We start from the raw sequence: 27,065 nt of genomic DNA on the forward strand, positions 1-27,065 counted from the left end.
GCTTTAAATGTTTCTTTCCAGTGGCACTTTTCACTGTGTCTGGTCTTATTATGTGTCGGTTGGTAATGCCTTTCGTTTTCAACGTCGAATTTCTTCTGTTTATTTTATTTATTTCTTTCCTTCCTTCCTTCTTTCTTTCTTTCTTTCTTTCTTTCTTTTTCCCTTCTTTCTTTCTTTGTATGTTTATCTGTTTCTAACCATTTTGTATTATTCTTTTCAAATTTCGGTATCCAGCAACTTCCTTGTTAAAAAAATGAATTTACCACAAAAAAAATTAAACACTCTACACATATGTTTGCGCTATGATCGTTATTATTTCGCTTCACTCCGCTCCCCATTACACTATAATATTAATTCTCTAGCAATTGGTTACTTCACTGTGGTGCTGCCGCAGATGCTGCTTACCATCCTTAGCAAACGCTACACAGCGTCCCGCTTGAGCATGATTGACTTCGTTTCACTTCACATTCACCGCGATTCCCTCGATCGAGCAATTAATGGATCACTTCCATTCCTCCCTTTCGTGCTTTCCCATTTTGCAGACCTAATCCGCCTAGCGTGTTCTATACAAACGACTAATTATGAGTATTGTTTTACACAGTCAATTTTCGGCAGAGCGGCCTTTAATTAATCCACCCACCATTGGGTCCACCCATCCTGATTTCTAAACTATCATCTCTATCCTCCTCCCCAAACACACGCCACCGAAAGTCACCCGTTAGCGATGTGAGAATATCTTGCCATAATGAAACAGATCTCTTCCTCCGCCTTTCGATTAAAGTTGTCACCATTCAACAGACAGGGCTTTCCCAAACATTCTTCCCGCTTCTCTACTGGCTTTGCCATCTTTGCCATGCTGTTTAGCGCTAAATCGTGGGGAGTTGGCAAAAAAAATGGCTGTGTAATGATGACCGTTATCCACAAAACTGCTAATTTTGAAAGATTATCTATGGGACCCGCTTTTCTATGCGCCGCCGGGGTTGTGCTGTTCGCGCTGGTTCCTTCCGAGAGCGCACACCGTTTTGGGAGCGCATGGGAATGGCTTCTTTAGATAATTATACACTTGAGCGGAGATAAAGTGGAGCCGCGGCATGGATTAAGATGGTTCATTAAAATTGTCTTTGTTGGAAATGCGGGAGGCGAGTGATTGTTGAATGTTTCTTCCAGAATTTTTGCAATCTCAAACGAAGTGGTCCGGCTAGCTATTTAGACTACTACTACTAGGTTAGTACACAGCACGTACAACATGCACACTGTTTCTGAGGCACTCTTGGTATAGTCTTCCGTGTGAGTATTCTTCGTCTTTCGACATTTCTCTTGAGGTACCTATTACATTTACATCCTTCATCTTCTTGCTATCCATTGCAACAATCGTACCTATGCTAACTAGTTAAGAATGTGGCTTAAACCTAAAAACGAAACGAAAAACAACGTAACATACAATAAAAAGAACTAAAAAAGCCACCCCCTGGGTCCTTAGAAGATGCCGCACCGCTTCTGGAGCGGCTTGCGCTTCACCAATGGCCTCGTCAGGGTGATCGTGTTGCTGGCAGCTTTCGACTGAAACGTCGGACTAAAGGCACTGATCGTCGGCTGGCTGATCGGGGCCGACTGGCTGTACTGTTGCTTCATCATCTGGTGACACTTGGTCGCCAGGTACCGAAACACCGTCGCCACGTTCACGTCCTCCTTCACCGAGGTGCGGATCAGCCGGCAGCCGAGCGAGTGCGCGAGCGCTTCCGCCTCCTCGAACGACACCACCGCCTGATCCATCAGGTCGATCTTGTTCTGGACTAGCACGGTCGGGATTTCGCTGCACTCGTTCTCCACCTTCCGCTTCCACTCGCGGATCGCCTCGAACGAGGCCCGGTCGGTGGTGCTGAAGGTAAGCACGCACGCCTGCGCCCCCCGATAGTACGCCTTCGTGATCGCGTCGAACTCTTCCTGGCCGGCCGTATCCCACAGCATGATCCGTATGTCCTCGCCGTCGATCTCTATCTGCCGCTCGAGAAAGTCGACCCCGATCGTTTTCTTGTAGTCTTTCGTGTAGATGCCTTTGCAGTACCGCTGCACCATGGAGGTTTTGCCGACGCCGCCGTTGCCGACCACGATCACCTTCAGCGCTATCTCCAGCTCCTCCTCTAACATGTTGACTGGTGTGCTTGCCGTCTCGGTTGCGTTGAAGTGTGCGTCGGTGTGGACGCGTCAGATCGGATGTCTGTGATTGGCAGAGGCAGCTAAATCTGGTGCCCAAACAAAAATCTCACTATCTCCAAAGTTCGAAAATACTTGAAGTTCTCGCTAGGAACTTCGCTGCACAATGGTATGTAGCATGCAGCGCTGAACAGTCGCTTTTTACGCACACAAGTTTAGTTACTACACACATAACGAAACACAGACAACGGAAAATATGGGACGGGACAACCAACAGCAAGTCCTCAGAGACACCTCAAACACCGAACAGGTACATAACAACGCCGGTCTTCTCAGATATCTCAGAACAAGGTTTTGATTCTTGGTGTGTCTTTCTGGGAGATTTCCTGGGAGACACTCTGTGTATGTCGGGGAGGTCAGCGAGGTCTTGTGTCGTTCCCTGCCCGCTTGTTGTCCATGGAATACATCATGAGGCTACAAGGTATAAGGATGGTCACGTGTATTTTGGGGATATTTCAACCTGCAATTTTGCAAAACAGGAAAACGCGTTATTGATGAGAGATATGTTTGCCAATTAGTTTACCAATGAAAAAAAAAAATCCACCATTCCAACGCCGATTCTAGATACAAATTCAAATTTAATTGTGCAAGGTGTTAGAGCTAAGGTTACCAACTACAAGTCATTTCCAAGAAGTCCAGAGTCAACCGCGAAGTAGAGTACAGAAAGAGGTGCAGCAAGGTTAATCGAAAAGTCAGTCGCGGGTGTGTGTGTTATCAATTTCCGAACCGAAGTATACAAGAAGAAATAAATATTATATACACAGTATGAACTGCAAGGCTCGGTCATTCTTGCCACGCTCGGCACGCCATTCACTGCCCAGGATTGAAATTTGATCAATCGTACCCGGTTGCATGAATAACAAATCAGTAACTTCGCGCAAAGGCACAGGCCGTTCGTTACTGTGTGCCGGTGGTAACAATTTTCCAGATTTTTCCTTCTCTTCTTTTTTTGCCCGAATGCGCGTCCAAAGAAAAGCACAACGTTGCAGGTTAACTGCTGCAACAATCAATCGTGTACCATTCACTCGCGAACGCTGCAAAGGTGGAATGTAGCGCCGAGTTCGATGGAAATCAGTAACCGTTGCACCGGTAGCCTTATAGTACCGTACGAGCTCGTGTAGCAAAGAAGAAAAAAAACGTCAATCACAGCATTCCAGTGGCGGAGGAAAAGTTTACGATAGTGGGAGCAAAAAATGCATCCCCAATCGCATAGCAGCACGCGGGCATTAGCATAGCAAAAGTTTAACAACGGACGAGCGCAGCGTTCTGCACACGACCGCACAACGCAAACTATATACACTCAAGACCTAGAAGATGCAAAACGAGCAGCAAAAGTCATTCGCCAGCGAACAGTGTGGTACACAAAAAATAAATGGAAAGGATTAACATAAATAAATACAAACAAACTAATCCAGAACGGGCGGTGTTTGTTTTTCCTATCCCATTCCCCTGTCGACAGGGCGCAGAATGGATGCGTCAGTTTTTTGTTGCCAACCCAAGGGGGATTTCGAGTCTCGGGGCAGCTAGCGTTTGGTGCCACGTCGAAGAAATCTTCACTGTACCAAACACAGCACGAGCAGAATGATAATGAGGCGTACGCTCTTTTTGACATACCGACATCGGGACGGAATATTACTTGTACGCTTAGGTAGGTGAGTGAGGTCACACACTCAGAAATTATTTGCCCTCGCTGCAATCCCAGCAGCGGCTGGATTGGGTTGACAAGGGTGTGGGGCAGTGCGGTGAAATCAGTAGACAGGAAAATTGATTGAAAGAATCGATTTGGCGGAATGCATAAATCATAAGCATCGGAGGCAAAGGGGCTCCACGGACCTAATCGAAAAGGCCGCCCGAAGAAACAACAGTTTGCGGTCCCTGCTTCTCCTTCGATCATCAATCGCTCTACCGGGAACCACAACGGCGAAGCCGGCGCTTGACGACGTGCAGACGGGCAGTGGAAAATTTTATTATAATCGATGACCCGAACGGTAGGCGAACACGGTTGACTTTTGAATAATTTCTCGCGCGTTCCTTACCTTCGATGCAGTCGATTGCGATCGAGGAGGTGTTCTATGATGCATTTTGCTGCTCTAAATTTGATTTGCTAATTCTAGCCACAAGTAGTGGCAAGAGTGCGAAGAACTACACACAGGAATGGCAAATTGTGCACAATTAACCTTACAGGGTAGGATAATAGGATGCAAACCAAGTGATGGTGATGGTCATTTGTTGCTCTATGGGGCGTAGTTGCATTATTAAAGGAATGGCAGGGGACTTCCCTTTTTTCCCAAAATCTCAGACAACGCATCATTTAAGACCAACAGCGAACTATCGCAAATTTGCAGACTCACAGCCTAGCTTTAATATTTTTCAACCATTATTTCACGGTATTTTACAAAAAAAGACTGTTTTAAGAGAGACTTCTACATATTATCACGCTGCCGAATAGTCACACAGTCCTTGGCAGGGGGAGATTATCCATATGAGGCTTGAACTCATGACGGGCATGTTCTTATGTCATACGAGTTGATGACTGTACCACGGGACCATTTCTAGCATAAAGATGAGCTACTCGTAATAAAAAGAGTATCCTATGACCTCATATTTGATGATCATGACCAGAGTTTGAGATTACTATTGATAACGATCACGCCATAAGTCACTTGATTCAGATCCGGTTCGAAGGACCAAATGTTCGATAGCTCACAACATCGTTCACCACATCGTAAAGCGTCCACATGCTTAATTTGTTCATCAAACGATACCAAACGGAAGGTATGTAAAACTTACACCTAACTACATTATTGCCTAACTTCACTTCGAAACTCCTAAACATTCCAATCCATTCAGACAAACTGAGCACAAATTCGGAACTATTTCTTCGCCAGCTTTCTCCTTCGCTCGCCAAAAGAAAACCTTCCCCGCTATCCTCGAAAGTGCAGTAAGTAACAAGAAGTTCCCATAAGAGCGGCACAGCTTTCCCGCCCAAATTGAGACAGCTCTTTGTGTGTTTTGCCCCGTGCAGCCTTCTCCGTGGCTGCCCCGGGCCTCCGCTTTTCACCAACCACCTAAATCAACTTCTAAATAAAGGCAAAGGCAGACCAAACTTGACATTGCATGCCGCCAACGTCTCGACGTGCTCTGCAATTACCATTACAGCTTACTGGCATCCTTTCCCCACCGGTTTCCTTTCCGTCTGCCCGGCATCAACGAGCACATCAACACCCGACAGCTAACCTGACAACCCCCATGAGATATTGAGCAGTTTGCAGTTCTCAAACTCCCGTCCTGCCCGTGTGTGTGTGTGTGTGGTAGACTTGATGCAACTCACCAACAGCAGCAGCAGCAGCCACCATACCGAAAGTGACTGAGACTGTGAACAACCCGTCCGTCAATCTGTGCCGTTCGCAGACGGGCGGAGACAAAATTAAAACGAGCAACGAGATGCATCCTAACGACAAAGGATGACAACGCCGACGGTTAGTCGACGGTCGCAGATGATGCAGCCTCCCGGTCTCACAAAACCCAAACGAGCAGCGAGTGGGTTGCATGGGGAGGCAAAGGTTTGAATTTGTTTTGAACATTGTACCGACACACGGAACCCTCCCCCACCGTCCCCGGCCGTCTGTCTGGGCTGTGACTGTTGCCAGCCTGTCCGAATTAAATCGCGTGCATTTGGTAGCGAAAACTTTCATGCAATTTGCGTGCCGAACTGCATATACACATATTCGCAGCTCGTATGCAGATGCATGCATAGGTGCGTTGCTGTGGGAAAAAATAAATTGTTGTTTTCGTCACCCAAGCTCCAAAGGTTAGTTGTTTTATATCTTCCTTCTTTTCTTTTTTTTTGAGCAGGAGAAACTTGTCTCTGAAATGTGCTTGAGTCACGAGAGTCTTCTTTCATGATGTGCTGCTGCATGTCAATGATGTGTTCCAATTAAATTTCACCATAAGATCGGTTTTGGCTTTTTGGGCTATGCGGCACGGCGACACGTATTGATGCTAATTATTTTTGTGCGCCTGTTTTCTTCAACGTTTGTTATTAGCTTAAGAGAAAGAAAAAGCAAATAAAAAGCGTTTATGTGGAAGTTTGCAGCTCATCGAATAATTTTGAAACTCAAGATATAAAGTTACAACGTCATGTCCCTAAGATCCGAGAAGGTCTGGGACATTGATGTAAAGAGAAAATTAAAGAAATTTTGATCTAGGAATATCAACCAAAATTTTGAAGTCACGAAACATTAAAGGAAGATGTTATAAATTCGAGCAGACTTAACTACATTGATATGAATTAAACTACAGAAAAAAGCTAATTCCCGATCAAGCAGAGCAAACACTCAAAGTCATCGTTAAAAAATTTATCAAACCGAAGTACATGAATTATGTAATAATATTATCTTATAACGATTTGATTCCTTTGACTATTAAACCATTATTTTAAAAACATTGTTTGAAAAAAAAATTAACAGAACCAAAAAAATAATCAAGATGCAGCGTACACATTAAAACGCAGCACCAACATAAACCTCTCCCATCACTTGCCATCGTCGAATCGGATTAAATCAGCGATCGTGTCTGATTCATGCCCGGATCGGGTGTCGCAAAAGCCGGCACCAAAATTGTACTTTCTAAATTTTCACCTCCATTTCCCGTCGTAAATTTCTCACCTCTCTCCCAGGCGCACCGTGTGTGATTTGGATGTGTCATCGGCACCACACAGCGAGATTGGTTTACACGGCGTGCGCGACAAACACGACACGACGCCAGCTCAAGTTCAATGGCACATTTCAAGGAAACCGCAGCAGCAACAGCAGCATCACACCACACAAAGCGTAAGGGTAAAGCAAAGATCACTCAAACGGTTTGTCGTGCCATGTGAGCATCCCTCCCTCCGGCAATGTGAGTATTAAAAACCAACCCCACAAGAAGAAAGCAAATGAGAGACTTTTGGAAGGAATGAATCATTTTTATTCTTCTCTTTTCCCTCCCCCAGCCACCAGATTTTTTACATGATCAACCCAATTTTGTCCCTACTCCGTAACATTTCTTTACTTTCGATGTGATTCTCTTTGATATGTTTTTTTTTTTACAATCAACCAAAGGATACAAATTTGTCACAATCAACCTAAACCGTCGGCCCCAGCAGTCCAGCATAGGGTCTGGTCTTGAGCTCCACACCGAAGCTAAAGATGACGATAATGACACGATCGTTCCCGCCAGATGTGAGACCGTGGTCGGCATCCACATTAAGACACCCCTCGGGGATGCTGCTCGGGGATGTAGCACACCGCACCGCATCGTGCACATCGAACATCGTAATGAGCTGGAGGAGCCACAGAACCATTACCCTCTGGGCGACATTAGAACGAGTTACGAGTCCGCAAGTGTGTCACCGCTGGGGGGCAGAAGGAACCAGCAGCAAACAGACGGCGGAAAGTTGTACAGATGCAAAGGTCCCATCCACCGAGAGGACTCGTGAAGGTATGGTAAAAGATGTGGTTAGTTATTACAAAAAAAAACCCTGCTGGTTGTTTTTTTTTTAACAAACGAGCCAGAACGGGAAGCTTTAATACATTTGCTTAGAGCGAAGAATGAAAAACTAAAAACCTTTCCTTTATTTAGTGCGAGTTGCTTCTAGCTGTCGATCTTACTGTCCTATCTTTGCCTCAAACGAAAAAAGAAACCCTTTTAACGAAGCGTAAGTGAGCTTAGATAAGAAGCGCGGTTGAATGCGGCAGCAAAGAAGATGATAATAACGAATGAGTTCTTATCCATCCATTGTTGAACAAATGTTGTGCTGACTTGAGCTTTTCTGCTTTGCGAGATTGATCGCTGGAAAAGAATCCCAGACAGGCAGCAATCATTAGTAGAGTAATGCTTTACCGTCTGCTGTAGAAAACATTTAGAGTTTCTTCGTACATTAAGGTATTCTGTTTAGTTTTTATTACAAAGTTTGTAATTTATAGAGTTTATACATCGCAAAATCTATTGCAAGCTAATAAATCGTGAGTTCTAACACAAGTTTCTCTTATTTACATTGCCATGTGGTTTTACATTGAACATTTTTGTAGGACTACGTCAATTGCGCTGTTTTACGATTTCTTTTGATTATGGCAAACCGTAAGCTGGTTCACCATGAAGTGAATACTACTTGAAAACATAATTTACAAAAAAACGGAATACAGAAGCATTCTAACGGCTAAAAGAGCAAACAATCAAGCTGTTCTCTTTGCACGTGGGCCACAAAGTTACCTTCATTGCCAGGCCAGTAGCCACCAGCACCTCATCTAATTATCTTACATTCGCAGTGTCCATCCCGCGCTCAAGGCAAGCTACTGCTCTGCGAAGCCACCCTACCGAGCGATGATTCCAGAGCGTGGTTGAACAATCTGCTCCCAAACAACGTTTCATCTTGGACCACCCTGTGTATTCGCGAAACAAAACCGTTCTTACCATTTTCGCAATTTCGTTTAGCGAAAGGTTACTGCTTCGCGTGTCGAATTGCGGCTCAATTTCTGCATTGGCTTGTGTTGTGATAGAGCGAGCAGCAGCAGTAGCCTGCGACCGGATCTGTCCAGCTAGGGAGTGTAAGCAAGGGAGGAATGGTGGTACATCACGCTCGTCATCTAATTCGATTGCAAAATGTAATCCAACTCTCAATGGGAAGGTTCTACAACGAAGTAGCAAAAGCTTCTTAAACAAAAAAACTTCTTGACGAAAATTCTTGGCTCCTGCGACTGTTGTTTTAGATGTGCGCCCAGGTCGTTCTAACTGTTCTACCCACCAGAACAGAAACTTTATCGCACCGCCACACGCTTAGTATTCAAATCAGGCGAAGGAGTTAGCTGCTTGTGCGGCAATTCTACACCAGCAACTAGCGCCCTAGCGCAGAACTTCACACTAAACAGAGCGAACGTGATGCAGACTCGCAACACTCGGCATCTTCCAGCCAAGTGAAAGTACCTTCCACTCGAAGACTTTTAAAAGCCCCACGAGTCCCTTCTCCCGGCGTTTGATACACACAACACGTCCCCGGCCCCCTGCTGCGTTAGGTTTAATTGGTCAGAAACACTCCTGCAGCACTTATTGCGACGAAGCATTACATTAAATTCATTGCCATAATTGGCGAAACCATCACACCCGGGCACTAAAAAGAGAAGAAAGCCTCGCGATGATAATGTTTTGTGTGTGCCGCTTTTCATGGCGTGACGGAACGAAGCACAAAACATTACATTCGCGCGGTGAACAAAGGCACACTGGGTGTTGGGCGACTGGGAGGAGGCTGCTGCTTGATCAGTTACACAAATTGATACAATGATGTGTAGAGTGATTGCAGTTCCTCCACCATCACCCAGTGGTCCAACATCGTGATGCTAGCGAGAAGCAGCAGCCGTTCGCATAGCAGTGGAGTGCGCTGATTTTGCGAATTAATCCGTTTCAGTTGGGCGAAAGAATGGTCAAAGAATTGACTAGTTGGGCAAAAAAAAAGTTGATGAAAAGTTTAACCCGTTCTGCAATGCGGGGTGCCGGATCTCCCTTCCCACTCTTCACAATTTGGTAGAAGAAAACAAACATTAAAAACATCTCCGAAAACGGCAAGCTTTCATTAATCATTTCCCTGAACTTCTCAGTCCCATTGTTTGGGACCCGAGGGCAACTGGAAAGAACGGTCTGAAGTTGACCATCCATTGCGGTGAGGTTATGATGACGCAGAATCATCACATTTAGAAGGCACCGGCGTAGTGCAGAACTAGAATCCCACGTAAATTAAGTCTTGGGGCACTACAAACATGTGATTCATGGTCGTTATTCAGAAGATCTAGGCTCTGGCGCTCATTAACCTTTTTCTTTCAGGATTGATCATGATTTTTTAATATTCTAAAGGCTCTAGTCCAACTTCATTACATGAAAGGAGGTGTATTGACACGGTATATTTATGAAGTTATTTAGATTTAGATCTAGTTAATAGCTTTCCATATTTTGATTCAAGATCTAGACAGAGGTATGTCGCCTCGAAATTAGAAATTGGACTTGTGAACACCTATCCAATCTCACAATGTTTCCCAGCTTTCACCCAAATATTGAAAGATCAACGACACTAACACAAAAAGAAGATAAATGTAAGAATTTTAAGAGTCTTTCCCTGAACTGGACCAAATAAGTTTGGTCGTGTTCTACTAAGCGGTTGTATCGAGACAAAATGAGTGATTTTGCCTAAACTCCTTAAATTAAAATAAATTCAATTTCTTTTAATACACTGATGATACAGAAATGAACAAGTCAAAAGCTGAAGAAATGCCTAACATAAATCTATACTTTAAGACAACTTACAATAACAATAACTAGTAAGAAATGACAAGACTAAACTGAGATGAACTGGATCTATCAATTGCTCTTCTGCTCAGTAAAAATCCAATAGACCTTCAAGTCACAAGTTCACAACATAACAATAACAAATCTATTTCAAAGAACAGATTCAAAGAGCAACATCTCTTTGCAGCTAAATATAAAAAGGTGTATACTTGGGACTTGACATTCAGAAAAGAGGCAATCCAATTGGCACTGCAATAGTTCCATAACTATGCTAATGAGGTCTTCCCTCATTACGAAAGTGGCTAGATTTCTCACCGATAAGAGCATTGCAACGTTCTCCTTTGTGAGATGCCATCAGGCAAATAAATATGCATTGAAATTGAAGCCCAGCTCCATGGTAATAGGCCCACAAGGTGTGAACAACATGTCCAAAGCGGAAAAGTATCGCTTTCTTTTGCATAAATTAATTGGAGCCATTGCTGCGCCTTTCCGTTTCATTTAAATTAATTGCGGGAGGCAATATTTTCATACCTGATGAAGAATTGGCACTAAAGATTAAGTCATGGGGTATTCAGTGCTCTGTACCTAAATTTCAAATGCACCCAGCCACTAATGATGCAGGCTATTGTACCCAATTTTTAAGCATTACAAAACGCAATCATAAGCATTATAATTGAAGCTCTTTAAATTGCATCTCACTGCCCGAGACATTCCAATCAGCGGCCCAGCAGACTGTTATCAACAGCAAGTGCTAGCTAGCTGGCATACGAGCTTAAGTACCCACACCGGGTGCTGCGTAGTCGGTGCTGTCAATTGCATACACAGAGGAAGCATCTTCAACCGTTATTACATCGATTCACTGCTGTGCATTTCTTCCCACCCACTGTGCGGCGGGGAGGAGATATCCATTGCGCTAGAAAACTCAGAAAGGGTTCCTGGTCGCGCATCTTTCCCGAGAAGAAAATGAAGCAGTAGAGGAAGCAAATTGCAAGCATTACCGGTTACTGATAATGATGCCACTGTTGTTGCCTGCCACCGGATGACGTACATGGCTGTCCATTAGGGCACGGTAACACACATAAGGCGCAAAGCGATGTCCCTGTTCCTGTTGAACGTGTTCCCCCGAATTGGAAAGAAATTCACCCGTCCCCTACGTATCAAGATTTAGGTCCATAAATGGAAAACACGCTTGATCGTCGATGATTTTCTTCGCGGTAAAGTAACAGATTGCTGTCCCTGACCAAGCGCACCAAAACTGGACAAAATACGAAACCATAAGCATTGAATGTGACGAGAACGTCTGGTTAATGTGTCTATCGTAATGAAGTGATGTTTTGCAACGGATAACAGAGTATCATATTAACACATCAGTTTGAATTATTAATAATAATTAGTTGATCAAAGGGAATCAAATACTTGCTCATCCGAAACTTTACAATCAAACTATGCTAATAGCGTTATTACATCATCTGCCAAGTACATTAAAACTTTTCGTAATTGCTATTGAATTTACCACAGCTTAAACTCGCTCCTACACACCCACACCGCGGAAACAAGGTTAATGCACCGTGCTCTATAACCTCTGCCACAGTTTATCAAACCAAAAATGGACAGGAAAGCGGTTCCATGACATTGAAAAACGTACGTCATAGAGACGGTTTGCTTTTCATCGTACCGGTAATATAATTATACACTAACAGATCCGTTCGTTGGGGCTCAGGGAGTGAGAGAGGCCCAGAATGACGACAACTTCGGCATTACGGACAAACCGTGGCGTGACGTTTGTCATTTCATAATGGCCCAGGTTAGGTTAAATTATTCAACTACAACCGATTCATCGGAAGGGAGGTTTTTCCATATGGTTCTTCTTATCGTTACCTCATCGCCGGCTATCACATGTTGAGTCGTTAAAATCGACTTAATTCTAGGCAACGATAGGGAGGAACCGGAGTTGCTTTTTCGGTTGAATTATAGCCATATCTTTTTCCCCGTATGAAATTTTCATGTCTTAACTGCTTTAGTCTGATTTTGTTAATAATTATAATAGGTAAAACAACAAAAGCCTCGTTTGAATCTCTCCACTGCCGCTGAAGCGATCAAGCCGAAATCAATGTTTTCCCGCTACAAAGAAATACATTAGAAAATAAAGTCATAACCTTCGCGCGAATCGATCAAACAGGGCGGCGGCTCCTTTTATTTGCGCACAGAATGCGACATTGGCAGCCTTTTTTTTTCTTCTTGCCGCGTCGCATTCAACACGCCTATTCTCGTGCGCTAATATTACCCATAAATAAAAACGTTCCCGGCGCAGAACGAGTGGTTGAGAGATCGAAACTCTAGGCCCTAAACTCATCTGCATCCTGTACTCATCCCCTCCAGCAGCACACATCCTGTCCGTCTGGACGGTGGAATGTGTCAACGTCGCTGGTCGCTGCTATGCCAAAAATATCACTTGACCTTCCCTTCTGCTTTGGATGTTATTTGATGGCAGCTTAGCCCGAGGGCCCCATTTTTAGTCGGCCATAAATCGGCCTCGTTTTCAATCGATGTTTGATTTTCGATCGATGATCCCATAAATGTCGGCATATTGCCATTATTTTCAGACCTCAAAGCAGCACCCCCCCCCCCCTCAATAAAGCAGCTAGTATCGTAAAGAGGGTTTGCAATTTAAAAAGGGATAATAGAGATGCAAATACGCTACACAACGACGTTGTGCTGTTTCCAAAAGTCATCGCTCTTTAATCCTTAGAAGGACGCGTACTAAGGAAGAAAGGATTAGTGTGTGCGTTATTTGTCGCAAGGGACGACTTTGAAGATTATATCGCATTTCGCTCCCCAATCATAGGTCAGTGTTCACTGTATACGTTGGTTGGCAAACAAGAGAGGGATTTGAAAACAACACAAAAAAGGCCGAGAATGAACGATAAGCTGTCAATAATTGGATGGATGCATAGATTTAGGTTCTTTAAAGTTCATATTTTTTAGGTTTGAATTAGCAAGTCGATCGGAACGATGTGGCTTGTATTCAAATTATAATAATTTTTCCTTCTGAATAATTGGAAAATTTGTTTCAGTAAAATAAACACTCCTTTTTAAAATTATGTAAATGCTAAAATTGTTATTATTTGCTGAAGAATAGTTCACCCAAATCGAGCGTACCTTATAGTGATTTTTATGAATTTTTCGATGATTCATGCAATAAAAAAAAACTACACGAGCACAACATACAACTCTACATGAGATCAGCTCAATAGCAATCAAAATGAAAACCAATATAATTTTCCCTTTGATACGCCTATCAAAACACGCCTTTTGCTCGCTGTGCCACGAAGATACGCGAGGTACATAGCGCAAGCGGATTGAAGAATGTTTTCCCCTTCGCGTAAGGGCACGGAAAATCGATACGCAAATTGTGTATTGGATTAAATTTTTATACCACCGCCAATCGATATCGACTTCCCTGCGCTCGATTGCAATCGATCCCTTCAATCGAACTGTAACGCATAGGGCACAGACACAAAGAACAATCAATTCCCCTGGATGCTAAAGCATCGTTTGAAAATTCTTTCCCACTATTTGGTAGGATTTGTTGAGGCAAAACGGAACGAATCCTTTGTTGTTGTTTCCCTTGAATTCCTACACGTCCAAATCTCCGAACCGAAAAACCACCAGCACTTTGCCAAACAAAAAACAGCTGATAGCCGATTGAGAGCAACACGACGAGCGAGGGAATGAAAGAAAAAAAAAACGGCAGCGCAACATAGCTCTACCAGATGTGAATTTTCTTTTCACGGTCATCAGCGAATGGGCCTCGTTTCCTCGTGCGCTGCCAAGCCGGAAACGTTTGCCGGCTCCCTCCCGAACGAGCTCTGCGCTCCAAATATCTCGTGCACACCCCTAAAAAAAACAGAACCTCCACCTCTCGTTCTCCCGCCCGGACTTACCCGATTTGCCAATCGCAAAATCGGGACTCAAACGCCCAAACGGGGCCGGAAAACCGGGGGTCAGACATGGTCAGAGAGCAAGTCAGCTGTTCGGTTCGGCACAACACGGTTGGTTTGATTTTTTGGCACTTGAACGCGTACTTGACGTGGAGGTTGTTTTTTTGTGGTCGAAAACATCACGAGACTTTCCCGATTTCGTGACTGTTTTGCGATGGGAAAACAGAACGAAAAAGGAAACAGCGCGTGGCCGTTCGGCCAAACATTGGAGCTCCCCTATGTGTTTATGCAATTGAAAATTACGTCCGTACAGCTGGCTCGAGAACAAGCTTAAAACCAGGTTCGGGTGTTGGTTTAGAGAAAATACGCAAACAGACTGCTTGCAGGGTTTTCCAGGGGTTCTCATAGTCGAGGAACACTTCATAGGCTCTTTCTTATCGGAAGTAAACTTCAAATGATGGAAATTGAACTCTATGGCTCCCTATTAGGACAGGCTCTTTTGAAATTCCTATTGCATTAGTCCAACAAGGGTGCTATAGAGTCCAATTCCCATTAGATTAAGTTCATTTCACGTAAGAAAGACCCAATAAAGTGTTCCACAGTTATCAGAACACCTGCAAAAACCTGTAAAAAACGGAAAAGGAGCATTATAACGCACATTTTTGTACACAAATTCTGTTGCAAAATTCACCCACACTAATAAAAGACTTAGCGTTTCCTCCCTTAGTTCGATCAAACAGATCTATAAAACAGAAAAAAAAACAAAGCGCTAAAAGAACCAAGCTCCATAAAGCTTCTTGTTCCGTTTAGATAGAAAGAGAGCCAACAAACACGAGCCAAATAGTAATACCGAGTGCAATAGAGAAGCTACAAAATACGGTTAAGGATAAAGTTAGTTTCTACGGTGAAAACTCGGACGGGCAAAACACGCCAAGCTTGACCTTCAAAAACAAAACGAAACTATGGGGCATCGGGAAGCGGCCTGGAACGAGCCGGAAAAAGGGGGAATAAAGGACCTCAGGGAGTCTATCTTGCTACCAAGATGCACAACGGGATAAACGGCAAGCTTGCAAACCAAAGGGACAGAGTGATAGCGGGGGTGAAAAAAAAAACAGGAAAAACAGAAACCTCCAAAGCCCAGGGTCAAGGGTGGCAGCTTTTTCACACCAAAGGGAAACTGCATCCTGCTGTTAGTGTGATTCGAATTGTTTGCATATAGTTTCAGCTTTTTTTTCGTCCTTTTTTGCTACACCATCACCGGAATTCCTCTATCTACAAGCCCCTTACTGTACAAGTGTGCAAGCGCAGTTTTACCTTTTTCAGTTGAATTTCCACAGCTTCAGCACGCTCACGCACGTGTGGCTTTGCCCTGGCACCGATCGCGGCCGATCGGGGCGTAAATGTTTCCACTCACGGGGACAGGATTGCGGAAGGATTTCCCTGGGATGTGTTGTACGGCAGTGTGGTTGTTAGGCGGCGATGATGATGATGATGATGATGCTGAAGGATATAAATCTTCTTTCACCTTCTGCGACCGATCTCGGAACTGATTTGTTTTCGACCTTGCCTCAATTGCGCTGCATCACTTTCCGCACACAAACGGTTAAACACGGCTGTTGCTTTAACAGGCGAGATTTTTCACACACCTGCGCACACCTGTTCACCCTGTTCGTACGCACAAAAAGAACTACTTTACTGAACACTGTTCAAACACTACCTTGCGTTGAGGGAATAAAAGCAAATAAAAGATGTAAATAAATAAAACGGCACAAAATGCTTACAATTCACTTCGGAGCTTCGGACGCGCAAACACGCGCAGAAAGATTGTAATTTTTCACTCCCACAATACACACACACACAGAGACAAACACAGTGGGACACTTTTTTATTCTTTGTTTAATTCTAACCGCCAAAATGAACAGCAAGCACCATTTTCACGCATTAATTTGAGCGTTTTAAACAGAGCCTCCGATGCCTAAGCTCATTCACCCACTCAACACACACGCACATACGCACGGGCACACGCTTAGGTCTCACTCTTTTCTCATGGTGTTATCTTCTTGCGCTTCGTTCATTCGCCGCGTTTTGTGTCCGCGTGTTCATCAATTGCGTTGAACAAAATAAAAAAAAAACCCTCAAAATTCGTGGCCCATTCGTGGTTTCGAGTTGGACTGCGGCGGGTTTCTTCTCCTTCTTCTCCTATCCTTCTTTCTGTCCTGTTTCCTTGTAACATGTTTATTTCATTTTGTCCGTCTTCTTTCTACCATATTACAGTATTCGCTTTTAAACATCGTTTCGTAGCCGGTGTTTTTAAGACCGCGGGGACCTCTAGCACATACACGTACACGCGGGATGTGGGGCGGCTCAGCACTTTCTCACACCTGCCGCGTGGTGCGCGTGCTTGAAGGCAGCAGCATAAAACGGAGAGGCACGACAGAGAGAAGCAGAGAGGGATGAACAATAATTGAAGCAACAACAAAAAAAAAGACGGAAAAGAAGGCAAGCAAAACACAGCTTAAGCCAGCCTTCGAAAGGCGCGTCGTCGCCGCGTGTGCGCGCGCGCGTACACGCAAACGCAAAAGCGCCCGGGTGGTGGAGTGCTTGAGTGATGTTTTCTCTTTCGCCTCTTGCAGCATTCCTTTTGCTCATTCTTGGTTCCTTTTGCTGGTTGGGTTTTTTTCTTTTCTTTTCGTTTTCTTCTGTTCAATGCCCTCCCTTCTTCACCTGAGTCAACAGTTTTGGAGCTTTTCGATGGGTTTCTTTTCCGTTTTTCGGGTGAGAAGGGGGGAGAGTTTTTTCTTGGTTTTATTCTTTTTCCCCCTGTACTCCACAATTTATATGAATTTGTCTGTATTTGTGCCGGTGAGCTTTTGGAGCGATTCTTCACGGGCACACTGCTCAAGTTCATTCAGCCCTAAAGTACACCTCGTGGCTCGGAACCACCGCAAAGGTTGCGGTGCCGCAGAACGAAAAAGATCGCTTGACTGGGTTTCCGTTTGAATTATTTTGAAACACCATCAAATAATGCTTGCGATAAAATTCGCTTTCCCGCACACCTTCGAAGCAGCACACCAAATTCTGCTGATGTGGCTCTCTCTCGTGTAGGTGTACCCAAAACTAAAGGTGTAGTGAACTAACACAAAACTGTAATGAAGATTTTATTCCTGCCGAAACGTGCAGCGAAAACAATGGCATTTAAAAACAAAAAAAGCGAAGCGTAAAATGATTTTAATTACTTTACGCTCTTTTATTGCTGAACGAGCTTTGCACACGTGAGAAGGGACGCTTTATTCAGCTGGTGCTAAAGCTCCTTTTAACGCTTCTCTTAACACGCAAGATAGGCGCCGGAGCAATCAAACTGGCGGACGGTTTCTTCACTGCAAAGTAGCACATAGTAAAGGGGTAAATGATAAAAAAAATTGTTTTCTTTAAAAATGAAAAAGTCGTGCATCAACTTTACATAGACGGTCAAACAAATTTGTAAGAAGCATCACTGAGTCTAGGAAAACGAACGCACAAAACGCACTAACACTCGCATCATCAATTTTACACAAAACGCTGACCCGCTTTTTCACACGCGAGCAACTAAGAGTATGCAAAAACATCACTTTTTTTAGCCCCTTGTTCCGAAAGAAATAAAAATCGTAGGCTTTTGAGATACACCGAATTTCCTATCAAGCTCGCGAACACCTGACGTGTGCCTTCTAAAACCACCGTACACACGCAACCAAACATATACACACACACACACACAAATAAATACACCAAGATATTGGCCAACAAGCCAGAGACGCACCCGACACTCAGCAGGCAACCGACACGCACCGAAGCAGCAGCAGCGCCCAAAAAAAAGTGCTGGAGGAACCACCGAGCCGAGCCGTGTTGTTCGAGGACCGATTTTCGAATGCATTTTCCAGCCCGATCGACGGTACGGTCGAAGCGGCCACCCGTTTAGACGTTGCACACTGCCGAAGAGAAAACTGCGATGCTCCGTACGCCCGGATAATCGGGAGCGGTCGGTCGCGTCTGTCTCGCTTCGGCGTACGGGCCAGTCGACCGCGTGCTTGCTTGGGCGAGAGAATGCGGCATTGTTGCGCGCGCTCTTGCCCGTGCTGCCCTTTCGCAGCATACTCTCGCGGTACGCGTCCACCGCACCAACACAGCCACACACACACACACACACAAAGGTTGCTTTTGGGAGAAGAAGATAAAACATCCACCACCTGTGCAACATTACATCCTACTACAGCTCACGCGGGTTTCTTTATTTCGTTTGGAGTTTAGAGTGCCGCTCGAAAAAAAACGAGAGAAATCGTGCAACGCGCTTGGGGGGAAACGACGCGCATGCAACATAACACAACCAAAGCAGGCGAACAAATGTGTCTTCCCGACAGCTGATTGAAATCGGAGAGAACGATGCAACGAAACTCCCCTTCCCGCCCTTTGTATATATTAGTATGTGTGTGTGTATGTGTGTGTGTAAGTGAGGTTAGTAAATAAACATAATTCGATGGGAAACAAATCTTTCACAAACAATCATCGCTGCTCTCTCTCTCTCTCGCTCTCGCTCTGGTTCGCTATCGCTCACGCTCGGTTTGTATCAGCAATATTGTTATCAAACATTCTCGTCCAACCTACACCGAACCTGCACACGAAAGATGATGCACAGGTGTGTGCTGACGAAGCATACATACGACGGGAAACTCGAAACCCCCGGGGGAGGCGCTGCTGGTGGTGCAGAAGAAGCGGAGCCTTGGGTGCACCTTTCTCCAGCTTCACGCGAACTGCACGTTGTGTGGGTACGTGGCAACACAACGTGCCCCGTGTTGGGGTGCGGAATGCATGTACTGCTAGTAGATGTAACCATTTAATGATGGTTTTACGATGGAAATGGAAAAGAACCAATTTCATGTGAATTTTATTTTGAATATTAATGTAACATGTTTCAATACACATAAGCAAGCCTTTGAGAATAGGAAACATATACGAGATACATTCAGTGAAGTAAAAAATGTTTTTTTTTTTTTAAATTATTAATGTGACGTTTTCATTTGTTTTGCATAAGAACAATGTACAAACTACATTCAAAAAAACCCCATAGAAAGTGTGTGTTAAATGATAAAAAAAGATTTGCTATTCACCATATCAACCAAAAAGAAAAATGTGCTAAAAGCAGCAAAATGTAATTGATATAGCATAACTTCAGGCGTAATAATTCCAAGCATCGCAATAGCCGCAAATGTTCATAGGAAAAACTGCAAAATTGCAACCATTTTTTTTATTGAAACAGCCACTAATACAACATTAATTACAAAAATTTTGAACAAATGATTCTAATTTTTACATAATATTTAAGTGGCAATCTTTTGCACACAAAACAAAGATCATTAAAATATTAAAAATATTACAACCCACTCGTAAACTGCACTGCATGGTTTGATCTTACCACGCTAATTACAATTAATTTCATTCTTCGCTTATAATCCACCCCTCCATTCGCTCATTATCACGCGAAACAAACGACAAAACACACCATCCCCGCCACTCCACTTATCCTCCACGACGACCTCGGGGACGGCCCTCTATTTATGGGCATTCCACCAACGGGCTACCACCACCCCTCGGGGAGAACAGACTTACTTAATCTTCCGGGGTGGGTTTAACCGGACTTGAAAAGAAAGTCAAGTGCACGGACGACGCAACGGATGGCGTAACCAGTGCCAAACAGGCCGCCGTGCACACATACTACTCCGCAAGTCCGCGCACCGCGAACAAAGAATGCACTCGCGCGCAAGCAACTCGAGCGGCCGATGCAGTTTGAGAAGGCAGACGGCGTCACCGCATCGAAGAACCGCAGACGTATCTGTGCTATTTTGTACAATGTGCACTTTATCTTGGGGTTGGTTGGTTGCTTCGTGTTTCAGGCCTTCCCTTTATGCTCCCTTTCGCTTATGGTAGTTTTTTCTTTGCATTATTTAATATCATGCTCTTCTCCTCTTCGCAACTGCTCATTATCGGTGAGCAATAAGAAGCAAATCGATCGATCCAGGTCTGAGCGTAGGTTGGGAAGGAGCTTTCGATGCTGGATGACATTCCAGGAAAGTACCTTTGTTGATCGTGCCATCTGATACTAGCAACAGAAGATGAGATAGCGGTAGAAATATAACATAGAATTGGCGGAGAGTAAAGTGAAGACGAAAAGTAGTCCATACACAATCAGAGCAAATGGTGTTACGAGTGTCTTTCCAGGACACGTGTTGCGTAATTGGTAACGGTAACACACTAACCGTTGCGTAGCATTAACGAGGGCAATTGTTGCATTCGCATAATAATCTATACGTACATACAATTAGCTTCAATAAGTTTTTTTTTGTAATTTTTTTTGTACAAGTGGAAGATTTTACTTAAATAAATATCTAAAATATCAAACTTAGTAGAAAAACTAGTAGGAATAAAAAAAAACTCTTCGTTATTGTGTCTAAGCCAGTCCCAATTATAGTTTGACAGCTCTGCAACCTAACAATAATTTGGTCCTTCGAACCGGATCGCCTAGATATTTTATCAAGAATATGACGTATTAGAATTATATTGAGTTTAAATCGATGTTATTGCCTGATTGATGATGATCCTTCAAAATCCAATTCTTAACGACCTTCGGCAATCCTTACCCCTAATGTTCTGTTTTGGTACATTAAAATACAATACATTGCGAACAGTTGCACAAAACAAGACCACATTGGTGGGGTTGTGACCTTTTCCTCTGTTGTTTACCAGTTTTTTTAGATATCTTTCCAATAATTCATTTATCTTACAAAACCAACATCGATACATCAAAAGCAACTCTCCACAGTTTACAGCTCCAAAAGTCACATTAAACGATAACAAATGATAGTTTTCCCCTCCATAAAAAGACTCATGGGCTAGCTGAATAACGACTCATCTGGATCAATTAAACGACTTTTCCAGTATCACCAATGGTTACAAATCGATACGGGGGGAACTTCATTGCCATCCAAGATCCCAAACAAGCAAATATCCACCGGAGCGAGTAGCTCGCCGGTGTTAGCAGGATAATAAATACCCTCTGGTGAGCAAAAAGAAAACTTACCACACATAAAAATTACTCACCTGTAACGAACGTCAATAAAAGTGTGAACCGCGTTTAATGCGCCGTTATAAATAGGCCTCCCAAACCGCGCCCTTTGGCCAATTTTGCACTTATCTCGGTGTGGACTCGGGGGCGAGAACGGCGGCATAGCACCAAGCATTTTGCTTCCTTCTGCTCGGATGCGCATTCAACTATTTTTGGGATTCAGCTCGCTGCATTCACATTTATTGCCTGCGCTCGTGCACTTTTGCGAGATTTGCTGTGTCTTTTGGAAACACGATCGTGTTGGAGTTTCTATAGTTGCAACCGAAAAGGAATGCAACAAACAAAAAAGTTGACAAGGAAAGTTTCCAGCAAGGTGTAATGGCTACACTGTGTCTTGTTGTAGAAAAACAAAAAACCCGTTGGCCATTAAGAAAATGAATCGCGGTTAGTTTACCGCTAAAAACAACTGCACCAAACAAAACGCGACAAGCAAAATGACCCTATTCTATCAGTCTCGAGCCACGGTATCTGTCGAGGGAAAAGCACCAGCGACACGATAAGAGAAAGCGTTGTCCACCAGTAGCACAACAGCAGCAGCACCAGCAACGGTACAAAACGTCCTCAACGCCGCATTCTCTCACCGGCAGCAACAAATCGGCCAAACTAACAAGAAAGGCGCTTTTTCGCGCAGTCCACCCGGGCGAAAAGGGGGACGATTTTCACGAGGAAGAGAACCACCACCGAAACACGGGAAAGTCTCTGGTCTGGATAATTTAATGTACATGGGACCCGGACAAACTTTATCAAACAAGCTCCACACCACGATGTTACAGCCACCCTCTCTCGGTTTGGTTGGCATTACAAGGGAATGTTTTTTTTTTATATTTATGCTACCATCACAAACACGAACAGTGGTGCTTTCTACTGGCACGAAAGGTTTAATTGTTCACTGCCATTATGTGTGTGTGTGTGGCCTATCTTTTCCACTTGTCAGTTCATAAATATTTCACTTGTATTCTTACTTACTCAGCAGATATTGTTAATGAGATTTTGTATTAGATCCATGTGTTTATATTTTAGGAACATTTCATATCACACAGTTAACTTTTTCATATATTCTTTACATTCAAAACCTTTCTAACAAAAGAAGGTCATTCAAGTGTATTTTGATACAGTTCAATGTACTTTCATGATACAAAAATAGATATAATTAGAACTACCCTATCGCCTAACCATTATCAAACGCTTTGTTTACTTCCTTATCGGTATCAGGCCACCTGCCTGTACACACTCTGGTGTGAAAAATTGCACAATCCCATGTAACCATTAGGCCTGTTAGGCAGTGAAGGGGTGTCAACAAAACAAACAAATATCAGGTGGGAACGGCTCTTTCCAGCAAGCTCTAGAGCTCAGATTCGTTGCCTATCGCCGTAGCAGTTGTTGAGGCAGTCCGATATAGTAATGATAGTTGAAAGGTATTCCCTCTTCTAAAGGAACATTGAACGCACGGTACACGCATACGGTGGTGATATCGGGAAATTCTCCACCATGACATATGAGACACATTTTATCACACCGCAGCTTTTGCCAGCTGGTCGGAAGGTGGAAGTTTCTGCGAAGGGGAGTTGATTAAATTTAACATTTATAGTTGTATCGATCGATGTTCGATTAGATACGGCCGGTACCGTGCCTCAGTATTCGCCGTACTGGTACAAAGCCTGTACCAGATTGCTCGTTATCTTCACGGACGGAGTCAAAATCCTCAACCACAGCCTGACAGTCTGTGATAGACGGAATGGTGTGACCTACTTGGGATGCGGCGGTGCACACAAACTGTCTATTTACTGTCTACTTAGCAGAGATCGTTACTAAGATGTATCACCCCTTTTAGGTCGTTTTTTGCGAGACCGAGACCGTTTCTGTGCAATAAGGCAGAGACGAATACTCGCCATTAAATTGAAATTTAAACATCAATGGAGGTGAATCTCCATTTTTTCATACTAGTGATTTAGGACCATTAGACCACACCACTTGGGATCGCTTTAAAAGAGCTGATTACAGAGTGGAATGTAAAAAATATCAGACAGATTCAACTGAGCCTGTGATCGAACCTGAGATTCAACAAACTTGAATTTAAACTAAATATCCTATCAACTTTCCTATGAGTTTCAATTAGATTTGGCCGCTAGAGGTCCTTCTTAAGGTCCATTACAAGCTATGAGCAGAAAAAAAATCATCAAAGGGCAACTAAAGTAATTAATTTTAATCTCCAGGTTGTTGAATCAGATTGTGAAATAAAAGAAGATGGTTTCCAAACATTGAATAAATCATCCTTTTTTATAAAATTCTTCTTCGTATTCCTCGTTCTTCTTCTTCTTCTTCTTCTTTGGCACAATTCTACGTATGGGGTGGTTTGATCCGTTCGAGGCATGAACCCATGTACGTGCCTGTTGTTTAACCATACGAGTTGACAACTGTACCACGGAGACCGAGTTGTTTATACACTTCTATTACAGTATAAAAACAAGTAATCTACATCATCCAAAATCAGAATTTATATAAATAGACATTTCAATTGTTTTATCAAACTGATCATTGAAGAATAAAAACATTGAACCTACGACGCATAAAAAGCTACACTTTCACATCAACAAAAATTTTACAAGTTAAGTCATAACTTTTCCCTATCTCCCAAAAGAGTAACGGAAACTGCTGAGATATCTTCCTTATCACACTTGTCGTAAAACATGGGAGAACTAGCTTTACTGATCAAATATTGTCCTCCCCATAGATGAAAGAGCAGCATTATATTCGATTTAAAACGCATCAAAAACCTGCTTGCAGCCCAGACTAGCTTCATGCGCTGTTTGCAATTGCGTCACCTTACCCTACTGACTTTGTATCCAAAAACACCACACAGCAGACGCACGAGCCACAAGTGATTCATGGTAAAATTAACACCATCGAGCTTATACGCCGGAAAACCAAGCCAAACATTAGAATTTATGGCAGCGGACAAACTCCAACATCACACACCCACAGGCGAGCACTCGTAAATAAACGAACCGGCTGTGCAAGAGCGCAAAACGAGGGGCAGGAGGTACTAGGAGTTGAGGAACTGTCACATAGGGCGCGTCCGATTGCAAACGAAACGAGACGGTGTGTGGTGGATCGCTTTTGTTTGTGCAGCCCACTTCCTGGTGCAGCAGCAGTTTGTCGTCTAATAGCGCAGCAAGATTGCAAGATTGCACTCGTTTAATAACAAGAGTTGTTTGTGCGTTGAGCTCCGAGCGGGCGGCCGGTACACCTTACGTAATGGCAACCGTTCGTTGGGGATTGGGAAGCAAAACAAAGAGTTGCTTCTGTGTCGGTGGGCCCCACACTCTAGACGACGACGACGATAAAGATATGTGGGATGGGGGAAATGTCTAGAGTTACTGTCATTTCATTATCGGCGAGCGTATTGCAACGACAAACACGCTCTGCTAGGAAGTAAAATGGCAAGCAAAATACGATTGTATTGCTCTGCCCGGAACTTGATGGCCGATCGAAGTTAGGTTAATTACGCCTTCGCAAGTCTCCTCATTGCGAGATTGTATTATCTCTAGTAATGGATTCTACGGCGAAAATGTGATGTGACGAATGGGCTCTGACATGGTCAGCAAGTCGTTTGAGGTTCCATTATCACCACCGACCAGGATGCAGCAACCAGTATCCGGTAACTGATGGGAAAAAAGACCAGCTAACCTCAAGGGTGTCATGTGGCTACAAACCACACCCGCAGGTCAATAGGTGAGCTCAAATTTGAAGTTATCCTCAACCAGAAAAGCTGAACCATTCCAAACTTAAAGTACGTATCCACAGCTCACCACAAACCTTTCTCTGACGCGCAAGAGCGTACCACTCAATATCTTTCCAATATTATTACACCCCACAGCAATTCTTCAGCCATCGGGCATACCGGAATGCATACAAAAAAAAAGAAAGTTAATCCATTTCCATCCCCGATCGACACGAAAATGCGCACATGTGCCCGCGTATCAAGGCCGCGTAGGCAGTCAGACTCTTCGTACGTGCCCCGGTACGCAGTCACGCAACAGCAAAACCTCAATCGCTTCTCACCTCACGGTTTGCATTGATTTTACAAAATTTATTCCCAAACACCATCACCACCCGCCTCTCGCCGGTTCTCGCCCACGTGTCATCGACATCTTGCAAATTTCTGCGCACCCCCTACACAGCTCGCGAATAAAATAATGCGCTCCGCTGTGTGAGCAGACCTGTTTTGTGCAGTGCCAGGGCTTATCGTTGATGCGATTACGGTGCAACGGATCCCACACAACTAACAGACACACACACACACACACACACATCCGGAGTCTGTGCATCCAATGCATCCAATAACACAATGGATGGTCGCTGTTTTTCCTTCCCTTCGTTGTGTGGTGCCTTGCCAAGAAATAAGGAAGTTCATGGGCGTGCTTACGTGCTGGTATGCTTGCATTTCCACCTCATGTCGACGAAATTTTCACTTTTCTTTTCCCCCTTCGTAGCCCCTTGCGCCTATACACGGCTCAAGAGGGGCTGGGGCTAAATCAAACGCATCCCCGCTCGAAGTGGATGATGATACTTCGGTTCCCATTCCGGGATTCATCAGCCTAATGTGCTTGATTCGCATTCCGCCATAATGAAGGGTTTTGCTGTCTGAAGCAGAGTACTTGCGGTCTGGAGCAGTGATCGGCAGCAAGAGGTTGATGTTAACGTTTTACTGAGCTTGCATTAAAAAAAAACATGTGTTGGAGCCTGATGTTGAAACGTAAATCTAACATTGATTTAAGACATCGAGAGCATAAAAGCAGAGCAAACAAATTTTCCAAATTCTTTTGTCTGGAAGTTGTCAACCACTGCTTCTCAGCTGATCTTAAACCATTTCAATAGATGCTGCACATACGACACGAGCCGATTTGTAGTACCCATAAATCCACTCCAATTCTCATTATTCCCGCCATAAGTTTTAGCCGGAGCGCCTTTAAAAACCTCATCTACTCAACAGCATCAGTTGCGTACCATTCGTTAATTAATTGAGGAAGCAAACAAGACTGCCGCTGGTTCGGGCTGCTTCCGCGTATTTCGTGCTACAGCTGGCTCGAGAATCTACGCCGAACCATTAGTGCAGCATCCGTGGAGCGACAGGAACTCCGGGAGAAAGCCGACCAGCGGCATGCACTTTCCAACAGTGCGCAATCTGCACATTTCTAGAACAATCAATGTAAACATCATGATCCCAGCGCCAACACACACACGCGTTTGTAGAGACGTACAAGGGTTAGGGCAGTAAACATTGAGGTGATGCTGATATTTGAATACACCCCGCACGAATGAACTTTGAAGGTAGTTTTGTGGTATACGAGAGGGCGCGTGGTTGACCGACTACTTGCGGATTGCGTGTAGTCTCTTACTTTCAGATGGTGAGCTGTACCGGTGAAAGTTAGTGTTAAGTCAAC

At 43.9% G+C, this 27,065-nt stretch overlaps 2 protein-coding genes across 4 annotated transcripts in view; both read right to left on the reverse strand.

Moving 5' to 3' along the window:
- Positions 1 to 27,065, reverse strand: part of LOC121600576 (protein yippee-like) — an 89,777-nt gene that overhangs the window by 33,441 nt on the left and 29,271 nt on the right. The window contains exon 1 of one of the 3 annotated variants that reach the window (XM_041929281.1): positions 15,783 to 15,866. The exons of the other annotated variants lie outside the window; for them this stretch is intronic. The gene's annotated coding sequence lies outside the window, so the exon portion shown is untranslated. Of the gene's footprint in view, positions 1 to 15,782; positions 15,867 to 27,065 lie in introns of those variants that run through there. 3 annotated transcript variants of the gene reach the window in all.
- Positions 291 to 15,871, reverse strand: LOC121600578 (ras-related protein Rab-23). The gene is made up of 2 exons (XM_041929287.1): positions 15,783 to 15,871; positions 291 to 2,674 (listed from the first exon to the last, which is right to left on the reverse strand). Exon 2 carries the CDS (start codon positions 2,146 to 2,148, stop codon positions 1,477 to 1,479), a length of 672 nt encoding a protein of 223 aa, XP_041785221.1. The 5' UTR covers positions 2,149 to 2,674; positions 15,783 to 15,871; the 3' UTR covers positions 291 to 1,476.

This window comes from Anopheles merus, chromosome 3L (genome assembly GCF_017562075.2).
Source record: "Anopheles merus strain MAF chromosome 3L, AmerM5.1, whole genome shotgun sequence".
Classification (NCBI taxonomy): Eukaryota; Metazoa; Arthropoda; class Insecta; order Diptera; family Culicidae; genus Anopheles; species Anopheles merus.

Coding starts and splice junctions, on each gene's coding strand:
- LOC121600578 (XM_041929287.1), bottom strand. CDS start 2,148: ATGTTAGAGGAGGAGCTGGAGATAGCGCTGAAGGTGATCGTGGTCGGC.